Below are 24,038 nucleotides of genomic sequence, written 5' to 3' on the forward strand. Positions count from 1 at the left end.
AAAGGATTAAGTAAGAAAAATCTGTGACAGAGCATCCTGCTGGCTGGACAGCACAGAACACGAATGGGTTGGGGGTGAGTGGGGTCCTTCTGCCCATAGGGAGGTTGGCCAAGTCCCAGCAGCCCTTCTGCTGCTGCACACGCCCTCCTGTGGTGTGCACCACACCTGAGGGAAGCTGGAAGCCGCTGGTCTACAGCGCCTGGCGGGTCTTATCTTTCTGGCGAGTCCACAGTGAATGTGGCGGTTGCTTGAGATCCGCCACTATCTGTGTTCATTGTGTGTCTGCACTACTGACGGGGTGCAGGTGGAGGGAGAGGCCTGCGTCTGGGATAGCTGCAGCAAGACGACAGAAGTTGGTGGGCACTGAGGGACTAGGGGAGGGGCACCAATTTGAGAGGGAGAGGCGGAGTGGGGGGAGGATGATGGGATTTTTGATGTTGTAGACCTAATGGGAGATGATGGTATTAGATGGTGGAGATCAGAACACACGGGTTTGAGGGGTGACTATGAGTTGAGGTGGAGACCAGTTGTGGACGACTAATTCGGGAAGTTTAACACGTTAGTGAAGAAGGAGGCTGGGTAGGGGAGGCACTCAGGGGTAGGCAGGGCATCGGAAGAGATTTCAGGATGTTGGTAGGCCAAGGAGCAGAGGGGCTGAAGAATTCAAAACAGAAGGGAAAATGTGAGGAGCACTTTCCCTCTATTGACCACTGTCTGTCCTGTTGCAGGAGTGTCCGGCAGTCCTGGCAGCTGGGCAGATGTCCAGATGGGATTTCCAAGTAGGCATGTTTCACGTGGGCCACTGTCTAGCTGCCTGCACTCCTCAGTCACCAGGGATTGGTGCTGCTGACAGTGAGCCGGGATCACGCTCTTCAGCCAGGGGCCACCACTTATAAATTGGAAATCAGTGGGGTGCAAAATGGATGACCATCAAAATCCATTCAGGTGCAAAACCAGATTTTAAAGCCTGGAACCCTTAACAATCACTCCTTTTCTGATTCCTCCCAATGTCGTGGCACTGAGTTTTCAATCCCCCGATGAGGATGAGCGAGGGACAGTAGGATTACTTACCAGAGCCAACGCCTCCTTATCCCCTCTTTTCTGGAATTTGCAAACGCGGTGGGTTTTTGAATGACTACATTGGCAATTCTATTAGCTTCTCTGTGGTGGCAGTTCTCCAACTGAAGTGTGCAACAGAGGCACCTGGAGGGCTTCTGAAGATGCAGGTTGCAGGTCTTGCCTCCAAGTGTCTGACTCAGAGATCTGGTCTCTGAGAAATCGCTAGTTTTGCAAGTTCCCGGGGATGCTGGTGCTCTGATCTCAAGGCCACATGCTGCAGTAAGACATGGGACTAGTTTGATCATTTGCACAACAAACCTACATTGGTTAATAATGGCTTATCAGGAAAGGCCCTGTCAGACCAAGAGTTCATGGTGTAAAGGGGCCTCCATCTCATCTGAGATCCCTGAGAAGACTGTTACAGATGCACAGACTGGTGAGGTTGGGGAGGAGAAGCCCCCCAGGTCACTGTTCACAAGACAGCATGTGCTCAAGGCACAGATGATATCACGGGGGCTTTCTGTGGGCCTGTTGGTCAAGCGGGTGGCATCTTCAATGCCAAATGTCCCCCTCCTGCACTGCCACCCTCCCCCCTGACTTGAAAGTTGATTTTCTAAAGGTTCAACATACGTGGGCAGCACCTTCTTAGCAAACTCTCAGTCTAACTCGGGCTCCTCCCAGCCCCGATGATCCCAGAGGTCCATTTTTTCATCAAAATCAATGGTGCTTGCTCTTCCTGAATCAAAGCTACTGCCTGGTATAAACTGGAGGTATCACCAGGCCCAATACGAAATGAGATTCTTTCCCCAGGAATGGAAAGTGGCCCCGGTAATTGCCCCGGACGCGGTGGCCTCCTCATTGACGTTGGCTTCCTCTCTCTCATTGCCAGGAGAAATCGAGCGATGCACGTACATCAAATACCACTACTCCTCAGCCACCATCCCCAGGAACCTCACTTTCAACATCACGAAGACCATCCGTCAGGATGAGTGGCATGCGCTACGTAAGTACACTTGAGCTTCGGCCTTTGACCTTGGCCTTTGGAAGTGTGGAAGTTTGGATGCCCATTCACGGCTTCATGTGCACAGGCACTGCTCCTTCTCCTGAGTCTGCAGAACATGGTGACTCCTTAAGGTGCCTCTGTCTGTGGGTCGGAACGCCCTCGCTGGTCTGGGTTGTATTGTAGCTGTGAGGGCTTTGCTTCCAAAATTAAGAGAACTAACTCCAAACCAATAATTAAGTAGGTGTCAATGATTTTGCTCTCTGGCAATGCCTGAAGTTTTATCTACTGGATCGCTGACCCCTGGGATTTACCCCAGGATGAACCCAGGTTGTTGGGTCATTATTGTGGCCACGCTCCCTCCTCACCCCACCTCTGTGCTCTTGGTATGGCTGAGACACGCTGGTGGTTGCAAGTCTGTTTTGCAGTGGAATATGCATGAGGTGGGCTCACACGAGTAGGATTTGGTCTTCAGCGAGTTCCTGGGGTGATAGGCGTTGGGAATCGGGGTTGCCAGCGACTGCTCAGCAAAAGTTAGAGAATTTCTTGGTCAGGGATCTTCAGTCTGAAATAATGATGAGAGGGTGATTTGATGAGCAGAGTTATCAGCTGGCTACTTTTATCCTCCTGCTCCGTAGGGGAATAAAGTCTTGCCTGTGCAGGAAGGCGCTGCTCTTGCCGCCACGAATGTTCTGTTACTGGCCTAAGCTCCATGCTTTGTCTGTTCATTTTGTCATTTCTTTTCTAGTCCAGTTTTTTCACATAATGCCCCAAGGTTCAGATTCAGTTTACATTTATATGTGACGGTCTTTATTGTTCCTTGATAGTAAGGCTCTTATGATTAGCAAGTTTTCAGGAAACTCAAAACACCTTTCTCCTCTTCCTCACTGCCTGGTTTTGTGTGGTTTGTATCGGGCTTGCCGGCTGAAGCCCACTTTCAGCTTGTTGTTAACCACACAGCCATAGCTTGGGGTTGGGTGGTGAGCGAGACAAGTGAAATTAAACAAAACAGAGCAATCATTCCTTCATTTGAAGAAAAAGATTGTGGCCAGATATATAGATGGTTGTTACTAAATGCCACTGGCATTAGTGGGGGACCCGTGGTGGAAGGTCAAGTAGTTGTCCCTTCAAAGCGTTATCATTACTGGAGACAGTAACAAACACGGCGTGAGAACAGTGTTCAGAGCGCATGCACTGAACTAGTCATCCCAGATACTTACCAATTTTGATGTGAGATTTGCCTTCAAGACACTAGCAATCAGGGTTATTCATTTCATTTTTCCATGTACACATGTAAGGAGCTTATTTCCCACACTGCATTGGTCTGGAGGGGTCAGTTAGGGATGTTTGAAGACGTGATAATCTTTGCTGATTAAGTGCTTACCTATAACTCAAATATAACTTAAAAGTATATGTAATTTAAGGTAAAATTATAAACTTAAAATATAATTAAAATATATTTAAGCTCTTAAATATAACTTAAAATGTAAGTTATTAGAACTTATATTTAAATGCTTAACAGAATGCAAGAAGAAGTTGTTGGCTACAGTTCAAGTTTGCTCAGTTTTAACCAAAGCTTCTAAGCTTCACTTTGTACCACCAGGCACACAGAGCAAACCGAACCCACAGGAAGTGCTTTTGGGGAGTTCCTGTCTGGAGCTGGAGGAAGGTGGAGGAGAGAGTGGTACATTCATGGAGCAAATATTGACAGGGTGATGTTGTAATTAGAATATAGTATAATTGCTTCGAGCAATTAGGATAGTTGGCGCAAATTTTTCAGAAAGGAGAATCATTGTAGTGCTTTGGGTTAACTGGTAGAGCTCTGGTGAGGGCACACACTGGAAGCCACCAATTCAACAGCTTGCCCATCTCAGTATCTCTGCAGGCATGTCATGTGGTCTTGGCAAAGAGTAGAGAGGAGGCTCCTGCTAAGCCTTGTGGAATCTTCTTTGAGCCCGGTGTCTCCAGTGACCTCATCCCCAAGCTATAGTGCTGTTGGATTTTACTGAATGGGATTGTGTGGCTACTGCAGTGAATTGGGAGCTGGGATCTATTTTGAACCACCGATCACCATCTCCACCACTGATAGGTGCAGAAGTTTGGGACACCTGTTTTGGGTGAAGTGGAGGATGTCCCTTTGGTGGGGGTCCCATCTGCCTCTTTCACAGGGTGGCCTGACGGGCCATTAAACTGGCCACGAACAGTGGCCATTCCTGACATCCATGATAGCTATTTTTAGCTGGAGGGCAGGTGAACATCTGTCACACTGGCAGGTGGCGCTCAATGTAATTGGCCATGCTGCATAATGGGGAAAGCACAGCAAATGTCAATTTCCATTTTTAGGGGTCAGATGTTGATGCTATTTGTGAGGTAGTGGGTCCAGGAGCCCTCTGTGAAATAAAGTAGAAACTATCAACGATTTTGAAAATGCCCGTGATCTGTCATTGGAAATGACATAAAGAAAATCGCACTCTGTTTTTGAGAGTCCTGTATTCTTTAATGCTTTTAGGGGATCAAAATAAATTCATTTGCTGCTAGATTGGTCATCATTTTATAACTTTTGGTAATAATTTGACCATAGCATGTTATATTCTTCCCCCTAAAACTTCCTGAAAATATTTCAGGCTTGGGTTAAACTCAGATGACACTTTTGTCATCAGGAATTTGCATGTGGTCATTGGCCATTGATATGGGAAAAGAATTTCCAAGGAGGAAAGGCATGATTTGGTTTAAAATTAGTCAGTTTTGAATACTGACCTCCACCCATGGGAATTTGGCTGAGAGTTTAGTCTCCGTATGGTCAGGCGAGTAGCAGGTAAAAGAATAAAACTACATTTATGATCCAACAATTCTACCCGCTGGTATCTACTGGCAAAGTGCAAAAACACCAACTTGAAGCGGTGTTTACTGCAGCACTGTTCACAACAGCCAAGTCATGGAAAGAGCCCATGGCCCAAGGACAGACGAGTGGATCAGGGGCGTGGGGCTTATACACACATTGACTCTTGCTCTTGCTCAATGTCGAAGACATTGAGTTAGTGCCATTTGTGACCACATGGACGGAACTACAGGGGATGTACTATGCAAAAGACAAGTGAGGAGGAGAAAGACTAAAACAGAATGGTTTTACTCATCTGTGGAAGGTAGAGAAACAGAACAGCGGGCGAGGCAGAGCCAAGCCGGTAACATGCCCTGGAGCCTGACTGAAGAGTTAAGGCTGGTGGGGGGGAGGGAGGACACGAGGGGGCGGGTGGAGAGCAGGGCGTGGAGGAGGGTAACAGACTAGGGTAGAGGACTGTAGCTGTCCTGGTGGTGGGTGTGAGTGGTCGCATGTACCTGAGCAGGTGCGGTCCTGTACCTCGGAATCACACGCAGTGTTGTAAGTCAGTGTTACCCCAATAAAATAAAATTTTAAAAAAGATTATCTATAGGCCACTGGGCTTAAAACTCCAAGTGTAAAGAGATAATAATCTAGGTGGAGAGTAAAGACCAGAGACCCAAACGTGTGCGTGTATGCGTGCGTGTGTGCACACGGTGCGTGATGCCTGATGCGCCTTGTGTATGAGTTTCAAGTACTGAGTTGTCCGGGTGACAGCCGCAAGGTCCTGACAGAGTGGGGGCCCATGGCCTTAGCCTCCCCAGGCCTACCATCTTCCCGGGGAGCCCACCTACCATCCTACCCATCTGCTGCCCCCCTCCAGTCTCAGTAACCCCAAGAGTGGGGTCTGCCCAGCATCTGGGGTTCTGGCTGTGCCTCATTCCTGATTCAGATGCTCCAGCTGCCTCCAGGCCTGGGAGGACAGGATTGTCACCGGGTCAGCAAGGACAGGAGGGCGACTGCAGGAGGTGAGCTTGGCTGGGTGAGCTGGTTCTGTGTTTTAATGTGGCAAAGTCAGACTAGCAGCGGGCGAGGAGCTGATGCTGCAGGGGCATCTTAAATGCTGCCTCTTCCTCCTCTTGCCAGAACACGTCTCTGCAGGCTTCTCCTGCCCAGCAGTTCAGGCTGAGGTTGCAGTGCAGTCTCCAAGGATTCTGTGTTTTGCTGCAAACCCCAAGTGCCACCGAGGCCATCCCGAGGGGCTGTAATTTTGCTCTTCTTGCTGCTGGCATCGTTTTGCTGTGCCCTGTCTGCACAGCTGGGGGCCTGGTGCTGCTCAGTGCCAGGGGGAGGGGTGCCGATGGACCGTGAGAGGGACTAGATAGCCAGGAGGTGGAGGATACGGCATGTCTGGGTGGCGAGTTCTTCTGCAAGAAGGAGCTGGTGTGGGGTGGGGTGAGGTGAGGCCGGGCTCCCCGTGACCCCGGAGCAGATGACAGGGGGCACCTTGGAAGGGCCCACCCTGGGCAGGCACCCACCAGAGGGGTGAGAAGCATAAGCCTCTCTTCCTCTCTGATCTGGTCTGCTCTGCGGGGCCTCTGCGCAGCTGCTGCCATGATGCCCAGGAGCCAGTCCTGAGGTCGGTGCAGTGCAGAAGCTGGAGGTGTCAGCTCTCACTTGATTGCCCCCAGCAGTGTCAAGCAGGGAGCTGGCCCTCGACTTCTCTGCAATCAGATCTTCTCCATCATCTTTCAAGAGGCTGAGAGCCAAGAAAGCTAGAGGTATTTTTTAAAGCCTCCTTCTGTCAAGATTGAAAGTTTAGCTAATTAGATCGGACGGTCACATGGCACAGATCCAGCTGGGCAGGGAGGGGAAAAGGAAGAGCTATGATTTCCTCCCCCTCCCATACACTCTCAGTGACAGCAGCCACCCAGCCTCCCGAGATCTCTCCCCACCCAGCATCCGGGGACCGCTCATCCCCCACCCAGACACACACACACACACACACACACACACACACACACACACATGCAGGAGACCTAGAACGTGAGCCAGAAGAAGTAAGCTGTCTAGCTACAGAGGGCGGGAGGAGAGGAGGGAGTGGCAGGGACCAGCCAGGGAAGGTAACAGGTGGACCGAGACTGTGGACGAGCAAGGGCTTGTCGGTGGACCTGCTGCCAAGGGGAGAAGAAAGCAAAGTCCACAGCTGTCTGCCAACTGGACCCCCGAATGACCCGCCTCCTCCCTGTCCCGAGGCCCCTCTCATACTGGGGGTCTGTCAGGTGTCGGGGGACCCGCCCCACCTAGGCTGCTGTCTGGTGAGCTGCCCGCTGTCCTGCTGCCCTGGGGTGGCCCTTATTCGCAGACCAAGCCCTCTTTGCAGCCCTTGGTCTGGCTTGCCCCTCGCCTCTCCCACAACCTCCTCTCTTTCCTGGTGTCCCTCTGCGATCAGTGATTCCCTCCAGCCACCCCACACGCCGCCCACCTCTCTGCCCCTGGCTCTTTCTTGCCCCTCTGTGCTGGCATTGGCCTTCCGGCCTGTACTCGTGTTGACTGTGACCCGCGTGCCGTGCTGGTCTCCGCCTTCCCTGCTGGGCTCCTCTGGCAGCGCCTGCCCAGCCTGCTCCTCTCCCCTGCAGACTTCCCTTTCGTTCCCACCTCTGGCTTCCCCGCCACGAGTTGCCTTGGTTCCCGGTCCTGCCCGGCCACGGCCCTGGTTACTGCAGGAAGAATGCTGTAGACCAAAGGCTTTAGGATGAAACAAAAAGGCCAGTAATTATCACAACGATAGCTATCTCTGTTCACGTCAGCTGTGCGCTGCTCAGAGGTGGCTGGGTCTCCGCAGAGAAGCCCGGTCTGTGTTGGCCTCCTGGCTCCTCTGTAGACCAAGTGGCTGAGCCAGGAGAGAAGGGGCTGCCAGAGGTCCCATCTGTTCCCAGGAGCCTGGGACTCAGAATCGAGGTCTGAACTCCAGTGGACTCCTCCAGCTATTTTTCCTCTCCGTTTCTTTGGCTGATGTTATGTAAAACAGCCTAATGAGGTAAACATCTCAGACATTAGAAGCTTAGGCCCCCCGCGGTGTCAGCCATTTTCCTTCCCCTGCATCTGCCTCTGAGCCCAGCAGTCTGAGGCTCTCACTGTGTGCAAGCTGTTGGGAGCTGCCTCTTGCTGGCAAGACTGACGTCCGCGGGGGTCATCTCTAGCAAGAAACCCTCCCCGGGGAATGAAAGCTCGGGAGCCCAGAAACCCACTCTAGGGAGCATCACTGCTGTCGCTGTGTGTTGTGGTCTTGGCTTTTGCAAACCCTTCTGTGCGCCTGTCCCCACCTAGCCCTTGCAGGGGGTGGACGTCGCTAACCTTTCAGAGTATGCAGCCCACAGCTCAGCTCCCAGGCCCCAGGAACATTCCTGCAGCAAGCCTGGTGGAGAAGGGCCTCGTCGCGTGACCGTCCACCAAGACCTAACCTCATAGCGGTCCCTTGTGCGGGACACTCCTTTGCTGCCCAGCGTCCTCTACCTGTCAGCTGCACCTGTCCTCTGTCCCACACCCTGAGGCTTCCACTAGAAGGCAGTTTCACTTGTTTGAAAAACTGGCTGGAGCTAAGCTATTAATGCCGTCTTGGATTACCTCCTTTGATAGCATTTTTATTTTTCAGGATACCTAACCCAAAGGAGTGACAGTGAGGTCATCAGAGGTGCCAGGAAGTGGGAGGCAGGCGGGTGAGTCAGTAAAGGGGGTCACCGCCTGGTGGTAGCGGAAACTAGACTTTTGGTAGAAATGGCCATGTAGTCTACACAGGCGTCGAATTACAGGCGTGGAATCCACTTAATTGCTGAAGCCAGCTTATGTCGATAAAAGTGAAAATAAAGGCAGTTGGAGATATTTTAAAATCTGAGCACATATGCACCTCACCGCTGAGGCGGCTTTGCTGGTGAGGGTCACTGATGGCAATGGACTGGACAGGGAGGGAGGGTTTGTTAGATGTGGGAGCAGAGAAGGGCGGGGCCCAGACTAGGAGTGGTGGAATCAGGTGGGACCTTTTCTGTGTTCTGTGTGCTGAGGCCAGTCTGAGCACCACTGTGCCCGGGACAGGACAGTCTTCAAGCCACCATCCATCTGAATGCCCACATCTAATTTTGTGCTGGGAATTAGTTGGAAGTCTGGCCTGAGGCATCCTCTGAGCCTCTGGAGGTTGGAAGTTGTTTTCTTCTGGCTGAGCTGACTGATACAGACGCCACTAAGGAGACCTGGGTGCAATCCCACTGGCGTCCTTCATCCATTTGTTCATTTACTCATTCAATATTCATGGAGTGCCTGTTCTGGGAGAAATTCTGGGTTAGGTGCTGGAGGGGATATTAAAAGGCATTCTGCTTTCCAAATTGGATGATATATTTCCAGGTGCCAAGCAGGCAAGGATCAAACTACTCGTTGCTTAATGTTTATTGACTGCCCAGGGGTGCAGCCTAACGCTGTCGACATGTCCACACCGCGGTCCCGCCCGCCACACTTAAATCACGAGGATCCATTGCATGGAGAGAAGAGAAGATAGAAGGGGTAGAGCCATCCTAACATGGTGCTTTTTACAATGAGGGAGAAGTGGTGATGGCCTGGGATCTGCCTCTTCTTGGCCCTCTGGGGGGAGAGGTCCCGGCTCTAGGAAAGGAAGCTCTTATGGAGCGTGAGTGGTGCTCCCACTGTGCAGACCGCCAGAGCCCAGGTGAGCCACAGCAGTGAGGAGCGGTACGAGACCAGGGGCTGAGCGCCAGCAGGCAGGGCCAGCTCAGCCAGGGGGACTCGGGCTGGAGGAGACACAGATGTCCAGGCCGTCAGCACTGGGCCATCAAGGCAGTGGCCCAGCATGCGTGAGCACAGTAGGTCAGTAGAGGCTACTTTTGGCTTCCAGGACAGTGTGGTTCCGTAGGGAGGAGGCTTAGCCAAAGGAAGGCAGGTCCCAGTTCTACAAGAAATCTGGAAGATTAGGGAACAGAATAAGGCATACAGACCAGCCTCTCTGAAAGATGCCGACTTTTTAAAAAAATAATATAATAGTTTAGTTTTAGATCATTTTGTGCCTTTTCCCATCTCAGTTGTAATCCCTGTGGACTTCCCATCCCCAAATCACCCGTGTGCCATCACCATAGTCCAGTGCACTTCCCTCCCCCCACTATTTTTGATCCCATTCCCCACTCTACCCCTGCAAAATGTCTCTGGTATAAAATTATTCATTACTAATATTATTTTCTTGCTGGGTCCTTTAGACTCCTGCTATGAGTGAAACCATCTGGTATTTTCCCTTTTCTTTCTGGCTTATTTCACTAAGCATGATCTTTTCCAGCTCCATCCATGTTGCTGCAAAAAGGCATGTGGCTATTTTTTTGATTGCTGAGTAATATTCCATTGTATATATGTACCACAGCTTTTTAATCCAGTCATCTACTTTTGGGCACTTGGGTTGATTCCATGTCTTTCCAATTGTAAATAAAGCAGCAGTAAACATGGGGGTACAGTGTTGAATCAGTGCTTTTGTGCCTTTTGGATAGATACCTAGGAGTGGGATTGCTGGATCATATAGAAGCTCCATTTTTAGAAAGATGCCCACTTTTAAGAAAGGAGTGCCCAGCTTAGGGCTGGTACCCCCAGGGCAAGAAGGAAGACTGTTACATTTAGACTGGTCCTAGGCTTTGACCAGGGAGGCTACTTCCCCAGCAGATCAGGGGACAGGAGTCTGGGAGCCAGAAGGCTTAAAGGAAAAAGTAATCCAGCACTGCACTCAGTGGTAAATCAGAATTTAGACCCAGAGCTACTCAAATGTGGTCCATGGACCAGCAACATCAGCAGCCTCTGAAACTTGGGCTCCAGCCCAGACTTCCTGGGGAGACTCTCGATAGGTGAGCCCAGGAGTCTGGGTGTCCCTTAGCACAGTGACGCTGCAGGACTCTTGGTCTGAAAGGCACTGATGTGCGCTGCGCAGTGGTCAGAGAAGGCTTGGGGTGGAGAGAGCAGGAAAGGGCCTTGATGTGAGTTGGGAAAGGGCTTTGAAAAAAGCAGGGCTTTGAAGTTATTTGCATGTCCTTTGTTGTCTGTTTCTGTTTGGTTATAACTTTGGGAACTTAACTTCCTTACTTCATTTTGCTAAATAAAAATGATGCGGAATCCTTGCTTTGGGTTACTTATCTTTAAAGATGTTACTGAGGGGTGTAAAGGATCAGGGGAAAAAATAGAGAAAGTAACTGTAATAAAGTAAAACCGGACATCAACAAACAGCTATAAACCAGAGACATTCTACAGGGGAAGAGAAGGGAACAGGATCACAACTGGGGCGGGAAGAGCGCACGGGACTGTGGTGATGGCACAGGGTGAAGTGGTGGTGGGAAGTCCACGGGGATCACGCTGAGATGGAAAAATGTACAAAATGAAGAATGATGTAAAGAAAACCTATAAAATTTTTAAAAAACGACATGGAAGAGGCAAGATCTATTTCCTTTTTTTTGGGGGGGGGAGTCTTGTGTATGTGTTACTTGGGAACAAACCCATAATTGTAGCCTCAAGTCTCAACTTTGTGTCTCTGACACACCCCTTCATTCAGAAATAGGCTCCAAGGTCCAGGGAAGGCAGGGGCCATGGCACTGACCTCCAGCTCTGTCACTGACCACATCCACTTCTCTGGATAAGGTATTTAAATGCGCTGGACCCAGTGTGCTTATCTGGAAAATGGAGCTTTTAATACCTGTCATGAGAGTTATTATAAAGTTTAAATGAAACAAAGTGATTCAAGCAAAATCACTCCATGGCTCTGGAAGTTCTGATAACCAAATAGCACTATGTGCTGTTATTACCAGAGTGCAGAGCTGGGCTGGGCACTGGGCACCATGCCAGGTGTAGGATTGGGGAGCGGGCAGGAGGCCTCAGAGATGCCACTTCAGAAAGGCGGGGGCTTCTTCATTTGACTGTTGCCCATGTGGGGGAGTCGCCTCATGCAGGGCTGCTCTGCCTTGCAGGGTCTGTTGTGTGCTTGTTGTCTGCGCAGGTGTGTGTTGAGGTGTCTATAGTGTGGGAGTGCAAAGTGGCCCTGCAGAATAGCAAGAGTGTGGCATTGTGTGAAAGGCTCTCAGAGAAGAAAACCATGGGTGTTGGGGCTCCTCTGTTGGAGAGCAGCCCTCTCATTGATCAGTTGTGTCCCCTAAGAATGCAGTTTAGATAATACCTGGATTTCTAAAGGGAGATTTACATCTGAAGTGTCTAAAGAGTAACATTTTCTGCGCTCTAAAGATAAATACATGAGCCAGCGCATCTGTCTGGCATTACCAAGGAGGGGTGTGGAAATGATCTCTCCCACCATGTGGCCGGGCCCTGCTTCCAGGAAGGCTGCAATTTCCAGGACGTGCTATGACCAGATCTTCTTCTGTTTCTGAGACGAAGACACGTATCCCCCAAAAGGATGCAGTGGGGGTAGGGAACGGGGGCCCAGGAAGAGCAGGAGAGGTGCTGTTAAGGTGGAGGGGGAGTTGGTGGAGGTGATGGGCCCACTCTGGGGCAGGAGCGGCCTTCTTTTCATTTCAGAGCCCACAGCGGGCCACAGGGCGCTGCTGGCTCAGGTCAGGGCTTCTGCTCTTCCGTGTTCCCAACTCAGAAGAACCCGCCACTCTAGGGAGATGGGTTGGCCTTGCGATGAACGTATAACCAGCCCATTGGGTGAGCCTGGGCCTGTGGCTCCCTCTGGCTGAGGATCTTGGTGGCAGGCTCTTCCCTGGGGGCTTCTGGGTGACTACCACAGAGCCACCAGTCACATGCAGGTACTTCATGGATCCCGACCTTTGTGGGTTCCAGTAGAGCAACCAGGATGTAAGAATTTGAGCCCCTGGCCCGAGACTACAGCTAAAAAAAAGAAAAGGAGACTGACCTAGAACCTTCATTTTGCAGTCACATGGCCTTTGCGACCGCAGAATTCATGCCCCTGGCCTGTCCCACGCCCAGTGGGCCTCCTGTGGCACAAGCCTGCTTTCCCTTCTCCCATCTTTGCTTGTCCCCCAATATGGTCCCTTCGTTCTATCATGCCAAAGGATGGCCCCACTTCAGCCTCCCCACCCCCAGGGAAGGCTGCTCACCTTCCCCCCACTACGTAAAGGAAATGGAGACCCCTTTCCCCACAAGCACCAGTCTGGCTCCCCCTCTGTCCAAGAGCTCTGATAGTTAAAAGAAATGAAAGAAAACTATTTGTTTTTCACTTTTCTGTTTTTCCTTTTCATTTAATTACTGGTATCACACCAGGATTTTTTCCTATTGCTTCTCATTGCAAATGTATAGTATTTCATCTACATTATGAGTTAAATAGGCTTTTGTGGACCAGCCTAGAAACCTAATCATCATTTATAACAGACATGACTTCTCTGGAAATGGGCTCTGAATTCTAAATAACCAACTTTACAAATGAGGTTTTAGAATCGAAGTCATTTCAAAGCTGGAGACGGTGTCTTTCTTCTTTCTAGGCAATTTTGCCTCTGAATGCGCTTGCTGCCTCCCCACTTTCTCTGTTGTATTTAGCCGGGATCCCTCAAATGTGACACCCTCAACCCTGTGGCAAAAGCTCAGACTCCCGAGCCTCTTATTCTCACTCATAAAAGTGACTGCTGATGGAAAATTCACTAATGAATGCTCCTTGATATGTTCCATATAGTGTCATTTGAAATCCGGAAACCCCACCCAGGGAATCGGGTGTCCTTGGTGCCCTAGATGTCACTCAGTCTCCGCTCCCCCCATGCCGGCGCCCCCCCTCCCCTCACATTGGTAAAATAAGACCAGTTATGTAACATTTCCCCTGAGGCTCTTTGCTTGGCACCTGGCACTAAATTAGAAATGAGCAGTCAGCGTCAGCGTGTGTGTGCGTGTGTGTGTGTGTGAGAGAGAGAGAGTGTGAGTGAGCACACAAGTGTGTGTGAGCTTTTGCAGCTGAGACGCTGTGAAACCTGGGTACAGAGGTGACACGTGGGAGCTCCAGCAGCGTTCACATTCCACATGCCACCCCAGCCCACGGCTCACTCCGGGAGCTTCTAGATACTCCAGTTGCCAGGGAAACCAAGGAAAGGAACTGTACACAAGCTGCCTCCTCCCTGGAGCTCCTCGGCACTTCCTCTTGGCTCAGGGGCATGGGGAAGGAAGAGGAGGCTCCTTTCCACTGAGTGGGGGAGGCTGACTCCCAGCCAGCACCCCTTTGTCTGTGCCATCAGCATGCCAGGTGCCCCCCCTCCCTCCCACGTTTCCATCAGCTTCTACTCCAAAGGAACCTTTTCATTTCCAGGAAGTAAAAATTGCTTCTTAACACCGGCAGAGTAGATGTCTGGTAGATGGTAAAGAGTTGAAATCCAATTGCCATTAAGTTTCGCAGAGCTGGTAGAAATGTGCAAGGAAAATCATTACTAATTTGTCTCCATTTCCTCATGAAACTGAAGGAACAGGTCTCAGTTCTGGGTCACGCTTGTGGGTAAGGGCTTTGTGATTCTAGTCAATGAGGGGCCCTCTCTGATCATTCTGGGAAAACCTTCCAGGGCCTCATCCCTGAGGGCCCGTGGGGCACAGCCTTCAGGGCCTACAGTCTGTTGTCCAGAGCAGTGGCAGCAACTCAAGACAGCAGGGGCTGGTGTTGCAGGAGGCGGGGAACAAAATAAAGTTGGCCACTTCCAGAAGAGGGCCTGTCCTCCCTGGATAAGGGGCGATCATTTGCCAGGAACTGTTCTAGGTCTCGGGTGAAAGAGAACGCCCGCCCTGCCCTTGTGGACTAACATCACAGTGTGACGGCCACCTGTTGAAGGCTTTGCACGGGCCAGTGGCTGTTCTAGACCCTTGTGTCACTTAAACGCCAAAAGGCTTCTGAAAAGGGTATGGTCACATTTGACAGATGCAGAAACTGAGGCCTACACGGGTTGAATGTCTCATGATAGAGACACAGGGTGTTAGCGGTAGGACTTTACAATACCTTAGGAAGTGCTTCTGCCCACCATGTACCAACGGTCAGGGCTGGGCAGAACCTGGGCAGGGCGCCTTCTGTGGTGTTTCAGGCCTGAGAGGTCCAGTCTGAGCCAGTCACTCAGCAGGGGGTACAGGAGACTCCCTGAGGTAAGGAGGGGGGTCACCTGCTGAGATTGCTTGCCTGAGGGCTTGGGGGAAGCCTGCAGTTCAAGGAGTGTGGACCGGTCTGAACTGGTCTGAGCTGCTGTGTCTGGCTTCTAATTCACAGCCATTATTTATCACCAAGAACTGCATTTACCAGAACTCACTATGGGCACAGGTTATGGGAAAGTAAGCTTTTCTTGAGGTTCAGGGAAAAATTAACTATGTTTTGTTTTCTCTTTGCATAATAGAAATAAGGTGTCTATGTTGCATTTAAAAAAATTATTTCAATTTAGGCATTAGAGAAATGTATGACTCTTTGGTCATCAAGTCTCAAGGCTAGAAATTGTTTTCCATTCTGTTACTAAATAAGACCACTTCGATCATAGTCATTACTCTATAAAAATTAGTTTTCATATATGTACTTCAAATTTAGCATATCAAACTCTTCCAAATTAATCTTGAGAAAAGAAATGCCAACTTAAGAAATTGTTCTTGAGAATTTGCAGATTTACCAGTTACTCATAAACTCACATTGAAGGAGATAGAGTTTCATCTGTCTTTTGATTTTTAAACTGGATTCTCACCTAGGGATCGTGAAGAGGGGAAAAAAAATCAATGAGTAGCTATCACTTACTCTCAGAAGAGGGGTTCCTCCACCTTCCCTGATTGGAGCTCTGAATAATTTAACATGATCCCAGCCTCCTTTTTCCTTTCTTGAGGTTGAGCTTATTAAAATTGCATGGCCAAACCACCTGGTGAGGAAATGGCTGCATTCATCAGCTGTCAGAGCATCACAGTATTATGACAGCCTCAGCCTTTGCTCGGGGGACCTGAGGCTGGTCCTCAGTGGTCATCAGCTGGAGATGACCAATGGGTAAATGAAGAACGGAGGGGTAGCCACTGCCATGGTTATGTGGACAGCTATCCTGCTCGTGTGTGGACACAGAAAGCTGTCCCTGTGCACACTTTTCATCAGCATCATCATCGACAGCCTTGTCATTAAGTATTTATATTTTACCGTGCCCGAGGTACGTGCTGAACTGACCGGGCAGACCCTTTTAGAAGCTTCCCAAGACAACCTCATTCATCTTCTTCAATGAGATGGGATCTCCAGAGTAAATGTCTCAACAGGAGTGTCAATGGATTATAGTCAGAATGGTTTTTTTTTTTTTTATTTTGGGGGGCAGAGGGAGAATGGGCTGATACAACTAAGGATATTTTTGCAATAGTTTTTGACAAATGCTCTGATTTCCTTTGAAACATTTTGTTAATATGTTAAGACATAATGTTTTAGGACTAGATATTCAGCTTGGAGGCTGCAGATGGTGGGAACCAAATGAGATGCTTCAATCCCCTTTCACTCAGGTCAAGTTTATGTGGAGTTACCAGGAAAGTTGAAATCTAATGTGGAGTCTGGCGACTCTTGAAAAAAGGCAGGTGTCTGAGACAGACACGGCCACCAAGTGCTGTTCTAATAAGCAGGCCAGTCTCTTTAATTCTTCCCTCTAACCATGTATCCCACCCCAGTTCCTTGGACAGAAGGAGACCTCCTTTTCATTTCTCACTAGTAATAAATTAACATCCTCATATTATTTTATTTCATTTCTCATCAGCTTATTATATTTCTTCTGAATATCAAAAGAAAACACCATTCTTATAGGAAATTTGACAGAAAAGTTAAAAGAACAGAAAAAAGATCTAACATTTCTCCCCTGAGGGACAGGTGGTATGTATTCTCTGTATTTCTTCCCAGGGTATAAATCCTATTTCATTTGTAACTTTGTATCCAGTTTTGTTTATATCATGGACATTTCCACTTGCCAACTCTTAATAGTTTTAATGGCATCATAGTATTCTACCATAGTGATGGACATAATTCACTCAACCTTTCCTCTAAAGCTAAATGTGCCTGTAGCTCTACTTTTTTTTTTTTGAGATTTATTTATTTATGCACACAAGAACTGGGGTATAGGCCAGAGGTGCCAGGGGGTGAGAGTATTCACCAGAGATATAGCCGTGAGCTGAACAGGCAAATCAATTGAAATCCACTGCTGAGGGGAGCAGCAGGGAGACAGGAGAGGTCTGCTGTGCCATGTGGTCATCTCCTGGCTGGGGATTGAATTCTGTGTTGTCGACAGCTTCATAGTGCTGCAACTCAATCACTCGTGCCACGAGGGAGGCCCCTGTAACTCACCTTTTGTGCAGTTGTGATAACATTGTAATGATGATCCTTGTGTGTAAACCCTTGGCCATATTTTTGATAATTTGTTCATGATAAATTTCCAGAATAGGAATTTCTGACTGAAAGAATAAGAATTTTTGTTTAGGTATTGGATGTGCATGCCAAATTGCTTTCCTGAAATGTCCATTGAGTTTACAGTCTCATCAAAGTTTGCCTACACTGAAAATTCTTTTCCCCTGAAATAAATGCTAATTTGATTGATGAAAAATAAACAGCTTTGAGATTTTCATTTCTGTGAGTGAGAAACGTTGAATTGAACAAGTGGTCATTCACCACTTGTGTTTCTCTCTTTTTTTTAGAAAAAAAAAATATGTATATATATTTCACATCAATGCTAATTTGTGTGTGTGTGTGTGTGTGTGTGTGTGTGTGTGTGCTCAGGTGTAGTCCTCATAGAATTCACCAATTAGCAGCACCAACTGGCCCAAACACCATCACCACAGTCCCTTATGCTCTTCCCATCCTTGGTTGATCCCTCTCTCTCCCCTTCCCCTACAGAATGTCTCTGATTTGTAATTGTCTGCTTATTTTTGTTTTGTTGTGTTGTGTTTTTTTAATTGTTTCCCTGACCCCTTATTTAGTTTCCCTACATTCCTGTTATAAGTGCAACCATCCTGTATTTTTCACTGAGCATGATCCCTTTCAGCTCCATCCATGTTGATGCGAATGGCAGGGATTTATCTTTTTGATTGCTAAATAGTATTCCACTGTATATATACACACCATTTTTTCTTGATCCAGTCATCTGTTTTGGGGCATTTGGGTTGTTTCCAAATCTTGCTTATTGTAAAAAGTGCTTCAGTAAACATAGGGGTGCAGGTATCCTTTCTTAATTGTTTTTCCTGTCTCAGACATCTCAGTATGTAGACACGTGGTGAAAGATCACACCTCTTGTTTGCCTCCCCCCTTTACCCTATTTAATTCTTTGCCTCCTCTCTAGGTTTTTCAAAGCTAAAGAGTTGACACCTGGATTGGAGGCACCCAACCCTAATTGGTATTTAGAAAATGAAACCCCGCAGTTGGGATTTTGTGGATCTTGGAGTCAGTTAACAATTTGGGAAGAACGAGACATTGTCTTGTGTGCATCTAAACAGGGCTGTGCATACATAGAAGGCAAGGTGCACAGTGTGTGTTTCTTGAACGATCGGACAAAGTCTTTTCAAGTTCCTGGCTTCTTTAGAGTGATTGGGCTCCCCTGACCCACAGCTCCATCACTGAGCTCAAGAGGAGAATGGCTCCCAGGAAAGCCTGAAATTAATCTACATTTCGCAATTTGTACAGAAAGGTAATTAGATTCCTTCTTGAGAAGTGATCCGTGCATGCAATCGATGTTTGGCGCGACCCAGTGTGTAACCTTAAAAAGATTGCTGATGCCTCACGAAAGTAAACACCTGCTTAGTAAAATAATCCTTTGTCCAGTTCTGGTAGTTTCTTTCGGTATGGAGCTGGGTGTCCGCCTCTAGTCGGGGTCTACACCGAGAGCCTGGAAGGGCCTCATCACCTGCAGGCTGGGCAGCTGGGCTGTCCCCATCAGGTGGCTCTCCTGGCCTGCTAGGCGGAGATGCAGACAACTGACCACATGGTCTGCTCAGCATCGCTTTTTCCATACAATTTAACTCCTAGTTAAAAATGAAAAAGCAAGTATGAATTAGGCAGCGAAGACCTCATGCAGACTTGGGGATCAATGTCCTTTCTTCTTCCTCTTTGACCTTAGGTTCTTCCTTCTGCTAGGAAGCTTTTCTGAGCTGCATGGCATTTGTAGATCCCAGCCATTAGCAGCATGAGGTCCATGCCTCATTAGGGACCCTGAACCTCCTGCTCCAAGGTCCTTCGGGACCCACCAATCAGGCCCCGAGGCCAGGAAGCAGTGAGCTCGTAATGAAGATATCACCACCCGGCTGGAAAAAAACTTGAGGAGATCATCTGAACACAGCTGCGAGCAGGCCTCCCTAATGGCCAGAAGGGAATAGATGATGTCAGCGCCTTAGCTGGAAAGTTCTTCTCCAACTTGGAGCAGATGGAGGGAGAGTGTATTGATTTGTGAGGAAATCTTGGAGGAGTCTGTCAATTCCGAGATTAAGGCTCAATCTTGCATCCTCCTCTCTCCAAGGGAGTTGGGTGCCTTCCTGTACCCATTGCTACCGACATACTTTCTGTCTATATTCCAGTTACTCAATGAAGTGCTTGCCTTCTCCAGCGAAAGGAACATGTTTTATTTCCATGTTATGGTATTTGACACATAGGAGATACGGGAAATATGTCTTTATTTTAAATAAAATTGTATTGCTCTACTATCCTATATAACTTTCAGGGGTTCCTCTTCACTTTGTGTGTGGACACCTCATCTTACTGCTGCCATTGCCACTTGGGGTGGACTCCCTTTACCCATCTCTCTCATCCCTGCCTCTCTCCCTCTGGTAACCACCCTGTTTTTCAGAGCCTAAGTTATTTTTGTTGTGAATTGTAAGTTCATTTGCTTTGGTTTTTATAACCTGTCTCAGAGAGAAACCATTTGATAATTGTTTTTCATTTTCTGACTTCGCTTAATATAATCAGTTCAAGTTCAGTCGTGTTGTCACAAAAGACTATCTTTTTTTTTTTTAAAGATTTATTTATTTATTCACACAGAACTGGGGTACAGGCCAGAGATGCGGAGGGTGAGAGGATTCACCAGAGACAGAGCTGGGAGAAGACAGGCAGATTATTGAAATACACTGCTGAGGGGAGCAGCGGGCGGGTCAGGAGAGGTCTGCCGCGCCATGTGGAACTCCTCCTGGGCAGGCGGGAATCGAACTCATGCGGAAGTGGCTTAAGCTTCTTAGTGCTGTGCTTTAACCTGCTGCGCCACCAGGGAGGGCCCCAAAAGACTATCCTTTAACAGCTGTGTAGTATTCCACCGAGTGTGTGTACCCCATCTTCTTCCATCTGTGGACTTTTAGATTGTTTTCACATCTCAGCTATGTGAATAATGCTGCTATGAACATAGGCATGTGTAGATCTTTTCAACTGCACATGGAAACTTTTCAACTACACATGGAAAACCTTTAATTACTGATTAGAAATTAGTATGAGAAGGGAATTGTTATGTGCAGGATTAATTTGAAGCCTGGTGTTGCTGAAGGGAGGATTTACATTGTTCCCGACTCAGTGAGCTCTGTTCTGAGGATGAATTTTCCCCACTTTGCATATGAAATCTGGAAATCTTTCTCTAGGTGATGGTCCACCATCAGTTCTTCTTCCATTTGTACCTTCCTGCTTGGGCAGGGAGGGATCCTACACATCTCCATGCAGACAGACAATGAGAACCAGACTGTGGGTTTCCCCAAACAGGGAAGAGAGTCACACATGTCACACAGTTTCTTCCACTGGAGCTCAGTCACTCTTATCCCTTACTGGTCAAAAGAAAGTTGTAAGTCAGTGCATTCTTATGCATTTGCCACCAAAATGTGCTTCTCCTTTTTGATAAGTTGGCAGTGGCCACACCAATATTTGATTTCCTGATGCCTCTGTCCCTGCTACCTGAAATATAGTCCATTGGGCAGAATCTTCAAATTCTCATTCCAGACCCACCAACAGGATCATGCAGTTTGACAAACTGAGGGTTATGCCTGTGTGTGCAGTCAAGTTGGATAGCACCTGCCCTAGGGCTTGGTCTCTTTCGGTGGTAGTCCTCAAGGTGCCTCACACTTGAGTTAGTCAAAACCTACTCCCCTGCCTCTTCTCATACCCCATACCCTAGTCTACTCTGTTCTGTATAGCAGAGATGAGCCTTGGCCAGGCGGAGAAAGGTAGCTGGTCACTCTGCATCATCTGTGCTACTGTGGGGACAGTGTGGGAGGTGAATAAGCCAAAACCGTGGGCGATACAAAAGGCATTTCTTTTTGGCTTTGAAATGCGTGGCGTGATGGCTGGCAGCAGGGACAGCAGATTTACCTTCCTAATTAGGCAAATATTCAAGTGAATTGGCACTCCCTGAACACATGCCACCAGATTCCAAGTCTGAGTGAAAGAAAGCTTATGATGAATTTTCATTTTAACATTATTTGCATTAATATTAGTTAGAATATTCTGGAACGTTAGCATCACATCGACTTCTGTGGCAAATGGGCTTCCAACTGCACATCTTCATTTGTGGTTGATTTTTCATGCAGCTGGAAACAACCTCTATCAAATTCAGAATCGTTGATTAAAGACTTGTGATTTATGGTGTTAAGGAATGTGCTATTATATTAGTAATAGTTTCCTGGTTGGCGAGAATGCTTGCTTGAAGAATGATTTCTGTGCCTGAATTGTGGTGTGTATACTAGGCTAGGAGGCTGCTCAGGGTTCTAATTCCCTTTTGAACTTTAGTTTCCAGTAAAATATAGTCAGATGTAAATTATGGGACATACTCTAAGCCCATGCGTAGACAGGACAGAATTTATAACCATCAATGAAAGCATTCATCTTTAACTTATTAATCTCATCTTGGAATTTTATAGCTAGAGGTGACATTTGAGATTATCTAATCAAACTTTATCATTTTAGTGAGGAGGCCCAGAGAAAGTTAAGGCTCTTGAGGTTGTAATGCTCAAAGTGTGTTGGTGGGGCCAGGAGAGTCAAAGATTAAAAAAGGTGGATTGGTTAACAGAGCAAAAAAAGGAAATAAAAAACCCTCTGAGGTGAGCTCCAAGATGTCTGTCTGTCTACAGGTACTTCAGTCACCACACTTTCTAAGGGTTGACCCTTGATGGAGAATGGACTTTTAATCACTTCTTAAAAATTACTGCCTGACGAGAAAATAACAAAAATAATGAACAACCATAGACCAGAGACATTCTGTGGGGGTGGAGTGGGGAATGGGATCAAAAACGGGGGGGGGGGGGGGGAAAGGGAGGGAAATGCACGGGACTATGGTGGTGGCACAGGGGTGATTTGGTGATGGGAAGCCCGTGGGGATTACAATTGAGATGAAAAAAAAAATGTGAAAAATGATGTAAAAATAAACTTTTTAATAAAAAAAAAATAAATAAAAATAAAACAAACAAACAAACAAAAAAAATTACTGCCTGAAAAAAAAAAATTACTGCCTGAGGACTTAGAATTTGCCAAGCCCCTCCAGGGCCCTAAGGTACTGTTCTTGTCCTCTGGGTCAGTCCTGCTGGCTTTAGTCTTGTCGAAGACCCGGCTGTGTAAGGTTCCTTGAACTTACCTGCTGCTTGGCTTCCTAATGAGAACAAACACAAGAGTGAAGGGCTGTTTTCCTTCATTTAGTCACCGGCAAGAGTGAGCTAGATGAGGTGAGATCAGCAGACCAGAGCAGTGGTGATGTTCCCTGGGAGGCAGCTGGGCAAAGCCCCACCCAGAGGTCCGTGTGGATATTGGGAGGGACGGGATGAAGGGAGCTTTAGTATGGAGGAGGGGGAGGACTTGGATTAATTCACCCCTGCTTTTGGAAGTTACAGAGATTAGACAAAGGGAAGCAGACAAGGGAAAGATAGGAAGAGGGGAAGGCAGGTACTGGGGTGTCTGCAAGGTGGTTGGGGTGATGCTAGGGGAAGCCTAGAGACTTGAGTCACAAACGTCCTGAATGCCCCTTCCTTCTCGACCGTGCTCACAGACAGAAACAGCCCACGGGAGGGTGGCAGATGCTGGTGCACCTTATGGTGGGTGCCCTGTGCTCACGGAGGAAGGCAGCAGCAGTGAAGCCCTCCCCCCAGATATGTAGCTTGCATCTTCCCCCAAATATATAAGCTCGCTTCACAGGAACTGTCCCTGTCCTCCATCCAGAAGAAATTGCAGCTGTGGAGAGGTGCTAGAATCACGTTACCTAGAGTTAAGGGAAGGCCAGGGAAAGACACTGATTAGCAGTGCCTTGAGAGTGGGAACAGTCAATGGAAAAGCTATTAGCCAAAGTAGAAACAACAGGTAAATATTTATCTGATGCCCTGGTGGGTAAAGAGTTTCTAAGCTTAAGGGAAATCACAAAGGAAATGACTGATAGGTTTGTCGACATTCAAATTAAAAACTGTGTGGGCCAAAAACTAATGAAAAATTAAAAGGGAAAAATGGAGAAATAATTGCAACAAACACAATACACAAAATATTAACATTCTTAATATGATAAGAAAGCATGAGAACAGATTCAGAAGCCAATAAATAAATGCACGATGTACGTGAATAGGACGCACAATGAAGCCTCCATTTCTAACAAACATGAAAGTGTTCAGCTTCACCAAATCACCTTAGCTGCAAATGAATATATGAATAGCACATCTTCTGCCTGACAAAATTCATTGTTGCTGTGTTGGTGGGAGATTGAATTGATATAACCTTACTTGAAGTAAACTTGATCATATTTATCAAAAGTCTTAGCACGTTTTAACCCTTGGGCTAAATAATTTCATTTAAGGGGCTTAAGGAAACAATCTGAAATTCACATAAAGTTTTATATGCAAGTGATTCATCACTAAAAACTGGTAATAATCTTAATGTTCAAAATTGGGAGTAATCATTCTACAAATTATGGTTGAATCATGTTGGAGATGATGCTGTAACCACGAATGGGAGGCATGTGCAGAAATTTAGAAGACAAGAAAAGATGCTTGGACTGTTCATTGAAAAAGAGCAGAATGTAAAATTATATGTATTATCTTTCCAATTAGAAGATTATAAGGAAATGCACACATGTTATTTCGAAGGGGGAACTATGAGTGATGTTTTCATTTATTTTGTTTGTCTTACTAGCGTGTGCGCGTTGTTGAGTAAAATAACAGCAACAGCTAAACCTTGTACCTTCGGAGCTGGGAAATGGGGCTGAGGGGGGACCTTAG

The 24,038-nt window shown here is 47.6% G+C and overlaps 1 protein-coding gene across 1 annotated transcript in view; it reads left to right on the forward strand.

Annotated features, from left to right (window-relative positions):
- The window catches only part of TMEM178B (transmembrane protein 178B), a 310,923-nt gene that overhangs the window by 105,218 nt on the left and 181,667 nt on the right, over positions 1-24,038 (forward strand). The window contains exon 2 of the mRNA XM_004677091.2: positions 1,949-2,062. Coding sequence (XP_004677148.1) covers positions 1,949-2,062 — 114 coding nt within the window. The remainder of the gene's footprint in view (positions 1-1,948; positions 2,063-24,038) is intronic.

The sequence above is a fragment of the Condylura cristata genome, unplaced genomic scaffold, assembly GCF_000260355.1.
Source record: "Condylura cristata isolate star-nosed mole 26May11 unplaced genomic scaffold, ConCri1.0 scaffold00005, whole genome shotgun sequence".
NCBI classification, from domain to species: domain Eukaryota; kingdom Metazoa; phylum Chordata; class Mammalia; order Eulipotyphla; family Talpidae; genus Condylura; species Condylura cristata.